Genomic DNA, 9,521 nt, shown 5'->3' with positions numbered 1-9,521 from the left:
GACAAAAAAAAAGAAAAAAAAAAACTTTTGAGGGGGTTTCCCGTCCAGGCCATTTTGTACATTTTGATGATACAGTGGGGGGGGGGGGGGGTGTCAAATGCTTCCCAGCATCCTCAGGAATTGTTGTTGTATGGAATCTCAATGGGCTCTCCGGCTTCCTCTGAGCTCTGAAGCCAACTTTAAAGAGCTGGGGAACTTTCCTCAGACTGACATTGTTCGATGAGAGCTTTGAAATGTCTTCAGCAAGCTTGGCATGTCTGAGCTGCTCTGTTTGCAGCAGAGGAATGCATTCATGCTTGCTTGCTCAACGAGGGTCTGCACCTTTCTAGCAGACTGTAAAAACAAGCAAAATAGTTCAATTTTTCAGTTTCTGTTCTAGTGAAAGGGACAGATAATACCCTACGACGACCAAGACCACTAGAGATAACTGAGCTAAGAAAAGAGAGAGGAACAAGGGACGACACTTGAGGATTAGTAGAACGTCCAGCAAACATTTGGATGCTCAGTAAACACTCGGTAAATGCTAGTGGCTGCTGTTACCAGGAGTGGCTTCACGGAGGACCAGGATCAGACAAAGGAGGACTGGTTGCCAGCTAACAGAATACCCCGTTAAGTTTGAATTTCACATGCACAACAACCACATTCTAGTATAAGTATATTCCAAATATGGCAGAAGACATGCATGCACTAAGATATATTGTTCGTCTGAGATTCATATTTAACTAGTCATTCTCAGATTTTACTACTAAATACAACAAACTTAAGTCAAAGGCTTCTTCTCACATTGTTGAATCATGACTGATTATGTATATGCTTGATGTAAAATAGCCCCTGTTTGGCTAATAAGCATATGTATCGCCCCATTTAATTATCTTTTTCTTTTCTCCTTTTCTGATTTCCCTCATTATCTATTAGTCTCCTAGTTACCGTACTGTGTTCTCATCTCTGAGTCCCACGTTTTAGGACTCATAGAGACGTGAAATCATGTCTTCCTGTTGAGTTTTTTCCACTCAGCGTGGTGTCCTCTAGGCTCATGCAGGAGCAATCATCTCTTGTACTCATGCCCTGAGGGGTCGTGGGCCGCTTCCCTAGTCAGGAGCTGTGAATGACTGACACCACAAGGGTCAGTTGCAGACCCAGCTGTTGCTCTGCGGGGGAGAAACAGAAGCGGGTCGGTGGTCCACTGAACCCAGAGGAACCGGACGTGGAGATGGAGAACCAGTGAAGAGAGTCCGTGTCCAGAGGAACAGTGAGGGACTTTCCACACTTTCCCCAACATCTCGGTTCTCCACTAACGGCTACCACTTTCTGCCAGGCGGTGGTGGCAAACACTACCCTGAAAGCCTTGAAATAATGCATTCATAATTTGTTCACTAACACGTGTAGTAGGTTGTCATTGCCTTCATTCTTTAGTGGAGGACACCGATTCCCAAGGATGCAAAGTAAACTTCATAGGAGCACAGCATGCCAGGGACCTGGAGTTGGGCTTGTTGAGTTAGGTGTTTGGCACCAGTGGCTGTTATTTTGACACTTGAGCGGAGGAAAACCATATGTTTAAAATAAACTTACTAAAGGCTTTCAAGCCATTTTGAAACCCGATGAACTTTGAATCCTACACAGAGTCAGATGTCACTGGTTATATCTCTAGTTCACAGAAGTGATAGCTAGAATGTCCTAGCTCCCCACACCCTCCTGCCGGTATGGAAATGGTTCATCTTCAGAGTCCCCTACTTCCTGGAATGTGGACTTCTCCCCCCAACTGCTGGCTGCACAATCAAATGCTACCATTTGCAACAACTTATCAGAAGCAAACAAGCTACAGAGAATTGAGCAAGAATTTCTGGGATGCCAGCATTATGGTCAGAGCAGAGGACTCCGTGTGAGCTTTGGCTCTTTGAGCAGGACAAAGGTGATGATTAACTCAGCCTCCTGCAGACTTAAGTAGGATGGGAGCTGAGAGTAGTCAGTCCTCCTGCCTTTGGCTGCAGTGACCCTCATGAGCCATCATCCTTAGACACAGGAAAGATGCTCTCCCTGAAGGTTGCCTGCCTCGTCCTGAGTGTGGCCAGCACAGTTTGGGTATGTCCTCCTTATCTCTCAGGCTCTAGTATTTCTCCTGCAAGGTGCTTTGAGTTTGGAGTCTACCAGGTCTAATATAGCAGACAGACTATTATACCAGGTCTTTGTTCTGATATCTGTTTTGTTTTATAATTGCCAGGCCATGGAGGCAGATCCCTAGATGGACCCCATGGGTAGTGTGATGTCAAGGGGAAGGCCATGGAGGGGGCTGAAGGACCACATTCTCGAGGGGTCCTGACATCAGTCATACAGGGTCATTTGTCTATCAGATTCAGCCTTCCAACAGGGCACTTTTGTTTGTTATAAACTTTCATGGTGCTGGGGATTGATCTAGCATCTGGGTGTGCCAGGAAAGCTTTCTACAGTGGAGTCACACTGCCGGATTGTCAGCCTGGTGAATCTCCCCGAATTTGTCCTTCTAGAGTCTGGAGACATCCCACTAGCAGAACAGAACAGTTGAGAATTGCTCTCTGACTTGTACTTTCTGGCTGTTTGTCTGCAATGAGCAGAACGCTTTAGGTTTGGTGTTGCTGTTCTCTAGCTTTTTGCTTTGTTTGCTGTGGTTTGTTTGTGACATTGAGGACTGAACCCGGAACTTTCTAAACGCCAACAAGAACTCTCCGATTGCCCTACATCCTCAGCTCTAAAAGATAGTTTTTCTATCTTTGAAGACCTGAAGGAAAAAAGCAAATTTGTTCCCTTTGAAAACATTCAGCAAATTCAGAAGGACTCGGTTATGAGGCATTGTGTGTGTCTGCTTTTTTTAGATAACGTGTAAATACTGAAAAAAATTCCAAAAACATATAAAAGAAAGAAACCTAAATCTGTGGGGCTTCTGGAGCATTATAATTTACCAAACATGTCACCTATGCCCACGGAACTCAGTGACATCCTGATTAGTGACCTGGGCAGCGTGTTTTTCAGTTGCCTTCTTGGCTTGCCAATTCCTAAATCTTGATATCAGAAAGTAAAGAATAAAACATTTTTTTTATTCTTTTATTTAGCTAAAATCATCAGCTAAGGCGATATTTCTAGGTAATTCATAGTTGTTATTTTCCTAATCTCTTATTATTGTATTCAATTTCTGTCTGCTTTATTGTTGGATTATTTTATTCTGAAATGCAATTGAATTTACCATTATATTTCTGATACAAAAGGATTCTGCTCGTTCTTTTAAATGAATTGTTCTTCATTCCTTTAATTATGATAATTAGGGTTATTTGAGTCCTCACAAGTGAGACTTCGTCTGTGTTGACTAATTATCAGGATGAACTACCCAAACAAAAGCAGTGACATTGAAAGGCTTGTCAGTTGGCCATGCAGAGTGAAAACAATGGACCCTCGATGCCATCTTCAGCCATTGAACTATAAAGTCTGCATTTGGTTTATAGCTGAGAATTTTTAACTCTGTGTTTCTAATTATAAGGTGTTAAAAAATTGCTAGCTGCTGACTACTGCTTTAACTGTTTATTGTTTTCATTTTGAATGAAAATCTACAGTTGCGTGATTGTAGGACAAAAACACTGCCAACTCCTAACTCCCTACGTTTCTGTCCTTGATCAATGCTTGCCTGAATCATGGACCCTCTCCACAGGTTACCATAGAAACCTGAAGGAGCGAGGGAGAGCACAAGAGGGACCCGCAAGAGGGCACGGGTCTTTGCATACTTACAGGAGGAAGAACTAGACTTTTTCAGCTATTTTTTTTTCATGAAAGGAAAGAAAAAGATGGAATTTAACTAATTCTGCTAATCCAGATTATTTTTTGTTTAAAACCCCTGACAGTTAGCAGGTGTTTAATGAACATCAAACACAGTTTTAAAAAAAAAAATTCATGACCTTTATCTCCTAAAATAAGTAGAATTTTCATTTGACTGTAAGAAACTGGCCTTTTCCCTCTGCCTTTTCTTTCTTGGAGCTTGTGAGCATCAGAATGTCTCCACCACGAGCATCATAATGGCTAACATTGTTGCCTCTGCTCCCTTCCCTATGTCTGAATGAACCCTTGAAGACCTCAGACACCGACACCGGAGGTGAATTCTTGGCGGAAGGAGGCGGAGTGCGTGGCCCAAGAGTTGTGGAGAGACAGCAGAGTCATTGCAAAGAGACAGACTGGCCCTTCTGCTCCGATGAAGAGTGGGTAAGCCGAGGGCGTGGTGAGCAGGGCGTCCTTCCTTCTGGCACAGAGAGCTGCAGGCTCACCCAGTGAATCCTGCAAACCTTTCCCCATCAGAGACAACCTAACAGGAAACTAGCTCCTTACATGCCAAATTAGAGAAAGAAAATGGAGTGAACACTTGTCCTAAGGCTTTGTGTAGTTATCAAGGGTCTCTGGGGGGGGATGCCTGAATAGTAGGACTTCAGAATTCCCAGAGCCTCACACAAGACTAAGTGGCCCTTCACTCTGGAGTTTCCCCATGGCCTCTTAACTAGTCCTCAGAGCTATCCTCGGTGGATAGTTAGAAGAGCTGGGGAGGGGAAGCTGCAGGAACTGTTTTAACGCCCCCGCTTCATTTTCAGAACTACAAATGCCCTTCTGGCTGCAGGATGCAAGGGCTGATTGATGAAGTCAATCAAGATTTTACCAACAGAATAAACAAGCTCAAAAACTCACTATTTGATTTTCAAAAAAACAACAAGGATTCTAATACGCTGACCAGGAATATTATGGAGTATTTGAGAGGGGACTTCACCAATGCCAACAGTGAGTAGGACATTTTTAGTGCTCAGACTTTCTGACGAAGACAACAAAAACCCTCAATTATAATGTTTCCTTGCTAGCTACCATGATCCTATTCCAAAGCTCTCAGAGCGGAAACCACTCAAGTTTAAGGAGATGTATGTCATTTCCAGAAAGTTAGAGAAGTCAGCTTAGATTTTTAACATCCCGTATATTGAAAATCAGGAGAGGCAGACTGTCCAAACAGCTATTCTGCTTCTAGCCCTTAGACAAGGAGTCTCAGAGATCAAGGGACTTCTCAAAGACACAAGTTAGATGTCAGCTCCAGATTCTGCTTGAGTCAATTACGTATTTTTTTTTAAAAAAAATTTAAGATACAGGACCATGCTCAGTGTTCCCCGTGGGACTCTCCAGTGCTGGGAAGCACTAAGGTCCCTTTGGACATAGATAAGGTCTCCATGGAAGTCCCTGGTCTTGTACACTGAACAATTTAATGTCAGCGGCACAGCCATAGCTGGCAGGTAACTGACCCTGGTAATTCCCAAAATGCTTAGAAATGATTTCAAAGTTCCAGGTAGAAAAAAAAATAACCTCTTCAACATTAATATATAATAATAGATTCAAGTCCCTTGAGTGAAGTTATGATAAAATAGTTGGATGTGATCAAACTCACTATTTACCGAACCTCTGTTTCAAACTCCAAAGTTATTTCCTTCTGGATTTATTTGGATGTCCAGTCATAACTAATACACATGGATGGATGTCCAGTCCTAACTAAGACACATGGATGGCTTCTGTGGGGGACAATCTAGTTAAGCCTGAAGCTCGCAGAATACACACCCGGAGAACAGGCTGCAAAGGAATAAAGTGTGGAAATGTTTATGAGCAATTTTCTGTTTTCTCGTTTGTTTGGGTGTTTGGTTTTTTCTTGTTGTTGGTTTGCTTTACTAAGCAAATCGGTCTGCAGCCACCTGAATGCCTTGCATTTCCTGTCTCAGACTTTGATAACACCTATGGCCAAGTCTCCGAAGAGCTGAGACGCAGAATTGAGATCCTGAAGCGCAAAGTCATAGAGAAAGCACAGCAGATCCAGGTTCTGCAGAACAATGTCAGGGCTCAGCTGATCGATATGAAGCGCCTGGAGGTAGGTGTGAAGCCCAGGTCCCAACTGCCTTGGGTTTGTCTAAGGAGGAGGAGGAAGACGCTAGTCTTCTGAGTGGCTGCTGTGTCCATTAGCCACCCAAAACAGAAGCATCTCCATCCTAGAAATGAAAACAGAAAAAATTCTTAAAGGGTAAACACAGCGTATTTCAAAAGAACACACTTTGCCCTGTCTGCCCATCACATGCTGAACCCTTGGCTCCAGCCTCACGAGGCTCTTCAGTGAGGACTTCCATTCACAGGCATTAGTAACTTTCTCTTTCCCCATTCAAATTCTAAAATGGATCCAAAGAGCTCCCACTGCCCAACCTCCCTGCCCCTGCAGGGCTTCCAGTGATGATGCCTTGGGAAAAGTGGAAAGTGTTTTTTCCCTGGTAGTCCAAGAAGTGAAACCCATTTCCAAAATGTAAACCAATTCCCAGGAACCAAGTTTGTCACGAGACATAAATCGTTTCTCTGTCTTCCTCTCTTCAGGTGGACATTGATATCAAGATCCGCTCTTGCAAAGGGTCCTGCAGCAGGGGTGTGGTCCATCAGCTAGATCTGAGGGACTATGAAGAGCAGCAAAAGCAGCTGGAACAGGTCATCGCTAAAGACCTGCTTCCTGCGAAAGAGAAGCAGCACTTGCCAACGCTAAAAATGCTTCCCCTTCCCGACTTGATTCCCGGAACTTACAAGAGCCAGCTTCAGGAGTCCCCTCCAGAGTGGAAGGCGTTAACAGAAATGCAGCAGATGCGGATGGAGCTGGAGGGGCTCGGGAAGGGTGGGAATTCACGCAGGGATTCTCGAAGAGACTCTCCAACACATGGGACAGAGGCAGAGGCAGAAAGCCCCTTGAAACCGACACCTGGTGTATCTGAGCATAGGTGGCCTGCAGGCTCCCAGCCTGGAAGTGAGGGAAGCTGGAGCTCCTCCTGGGCTATGGGGTCTGATGGACGCGGGGGTCCTGGAAGCTCTCAATCTGGAGGTTATAGGCCAAATAGCTCAGGCTCCGGGAACCCCATGCCTAGCAACCCGGACTGGGGTGAATTTTCAGAGTCCACAGGAAGTAGCAGCCCAGCAATAAAGAAAGAGTACCACACTGGTAAACTGACCACCTCTAAAGGAGATAAAGAGCTCCTGATTGGAAACGAGAAAGTCACCTCCTCTGGTACAAGCACCACCCGTCATTCATGCTCTAAAACCATTACCAAGACTGTTACGGGTTCTGATGGCCGCAGGGAAGTGGTGAAGGAAGTGGTCACCTCGGATGATCCCTCTGATTGTGGTGGAACCATTGACTTAGGTGTGGAGCATAATTTTGGTGGCAGGTTTGACTCGTTTCCCCAAAATTTCCCCGACCACACTGAGTTTTTTGGCAGTCACTTCGACTCGCTCTCCTCTAACTTCAAAGAATTTGGCAGTAAGACCGAGGCAGCAGGCTCTGACATTGGCTTAGAAGACCCAGGCTCCCATGTTCCTAGTTATCCTTCCAGTGGTAAAACCTCCACTGTCAGGAAGCAGCAGATCACCAAGACCTACAAAATGGCGGATGAGGCAGGAAGTGAAGCTCACGATGCTGGAGAAGCTCGGACCACTAAGAGGGGCCGTGCCAGATCGCGGGCATCCAGAGGTATCCACACTTAACCCCCTAGATTAAGTTAACCGTTTCCGCACCGTTTCCTAACCTTCTAGAGTGCCTTGCTGAAATCGCACTTTTCCTTTTTCCGTCAGTTTTTCGTGCTAGACTGTACGTTCCATGGGGGCAGGGACTTTGCCGCATGTCTATCTCTGTAATTCCCAAATGTCTTAACAGTGCATTCGTTTCTCAATAAATATATTTCAAATAAATGAACAAATCCTTCTGAAACTCATTTCTGAGTCTGTTTAACCAAATCCATGCAAAATGTGTGCCATGGTGACATCCAACTCACTAACCTTAAATTTGGTGTTACGTCTCAGTTGACATTTAGATCGGGTTAAAAATTGTTCTCTTACTATATTGATTGATGGATGTTTAGCCACCTCTGATGACCATCTGCTATTAGTATGTGCAAATAAGATTTAGAATCCATTTGAAGAAAGTTTGCACTTTGAAGACATAAGTATTCTTTACCTATTTAAAATTACATCTCAATGTAGGTGTGTCTTTTTCCATGGGAGGAGGGAAGGAAGGAGAGAGGGAGGGAGGGAGGGAAAGAGGGAAGGAGGGAAGAAGGGAAGGAAGAAAGGAAGGAAGGAAGGAAGGAAGGAAGGAAGGAAGACAAGCAGACAGGCAAGCAGGCAGGCAGTAACTATCTTCTTTAATCTGGGCAATGTTTTCTTTGTAAATTTATATGAGAGCAACTTCTTCCAACCAGCTTAATTTTTCTTTTAGACTGTGATGATGCCCTCCAAACACATCCTTCAGGTGCCCAGAGTGGCATTTTCAGTATCAAGCTCCCTGGATCCAGTAAGATTTTATCTGTTTATTGCGATCAAGAGACCAGTTTGGGAGGATGGCTTTTGATCCAGCAGAGAATGGATGGATCACTGAATTTTAACCGGACCTGGCAAGACTACAAGACAGGTTTCGGCAGCCTGAATGACAAGGGGGAAGGGGAATTCTGGCTAGGCAATGACTACCTCCACTTCCTCACTCTGAGGGCCTCTGTCCTCAGGGTTGAACTAGAGGACTGGGCTGGAAAACAGGCTTACGCTGAGTACCACTTCCGGGTCGGCTCTGAGGCCGAGGGCTACCCCCTTCAGGTCTCCTCCTACCGGGGCACAGCAGGAGATGCTCTGGTAGAAGGCTCTGTGGAGGAGGGGTCCGAATACACCTCACACAGCCGCATGAGGTTCAGTACCTTTGACAGGGACGCGGATCAGTGGGAAGAGAACTGTGCCGAGGTCTATGGGGGAGGCTGGTGGTACAACAGCTGCCAGGCTGCCAATCTCAACGGCGTTTACTACCCCGGGGGCACGTATGACCCCAGGAACAACAGCCCCTATGAGATAGAGAACGGGGTCGTCTGGATCCCCTTCAGAGGGGCAGATTATTCCCTCAAGGCTGTTCGCATGAAAATCAGACCGCTGGTGGAGCAGAAGCTGAAGAAGTAGGGAGTGGGGCCTAAATAAGAAAGATGGAGTCAAGAATCTTGTCAGCGTCTTACAAGTTCCCAGGTGCTATTTTATTGTTCTTTGTACTGTAGCTAACTGTAACAGAGATGTATTCCTCCTCCGAAAAATAAAATTATACTTTTTTTTTTCACCTTTAAATACTTCTGTGAGTTTCAAAGCTTTTGCAAGGAGATGCCAAGGAATACTCATTCCGTCAGGAAGAGGGAGTCAAACCTGAGCTCTTCATGGCCTCCCTGAAGGGTGCTGATTTAAACAGGGCTCTTCTCAGACCGCCAGCCACAGGCCCCCTGGGAGGACAGAAGTTAGTTCCAGGGGTTTTAAGCTGGCTCAGACTAAATAGTCTCGGGGCTTGCCTGCCTCTGCTCTCCACCTTGCAGACTGAGTCAGGGTCTCTCACTGAGCCTGGAGTCTGACAGTTTTTCTAGACTAACTGGTCGGTGAGCCCCACAGATCTGATTGATGGGGTTACCAGGGTGTGTCTCTGCTCCTGGCTTATTGTGTGG

General features: G+C 45.3%; 1 protein-coding gene across 1 annotated transcript; it reads left to right on the top strand.

The window, feature by feature from the left end:
- The first annotated feature begins 1,928 nt into the window (after positions 1-1,928).
- Fga (fibrinogen alpha chain) lies at positions 1,929-9,148 on the top strand. Its single transcript, XM_041659547.1, has 6 exons — positions 1,929-2,079; positions 4,090-4,218; positions 4,599-4,782; positions 5,757-5,902; positions 6,394-7,531; positions 8,276-9,148. Exons 1-6 carry the CDS (start codon positions 2,026-2,028, stop codon positions 8,995-8,997), a joined length of 2,373 nt encoding a protein of 790 aa, XP_041515481.1. The 5' UTR covers positions 1,929-2,025; the 3' UTR covers positions 8,998-9,148.
- Positions 9,149-9,521: the final 373 nt, after the last annotated feature.

Source organism: Microtus oregoni, unplaced genomic scaffold (genome assembly GCF_018167655.1).
Source record: "Microtus oregoni isolate MIOR12 unplaced genomic scaffold, Mior012 000010F_ref0000083, whole genome shotgun sequence".
Lineage (NCBI taxonomy): Eukaryota > Metazoa > Chordata > Mammalia > Rodentia > Cricetidae > Microtus > Microtus oregoni.
This window is presented reverse-complemented; position numbering and strand designations above follow the sequence as displayed.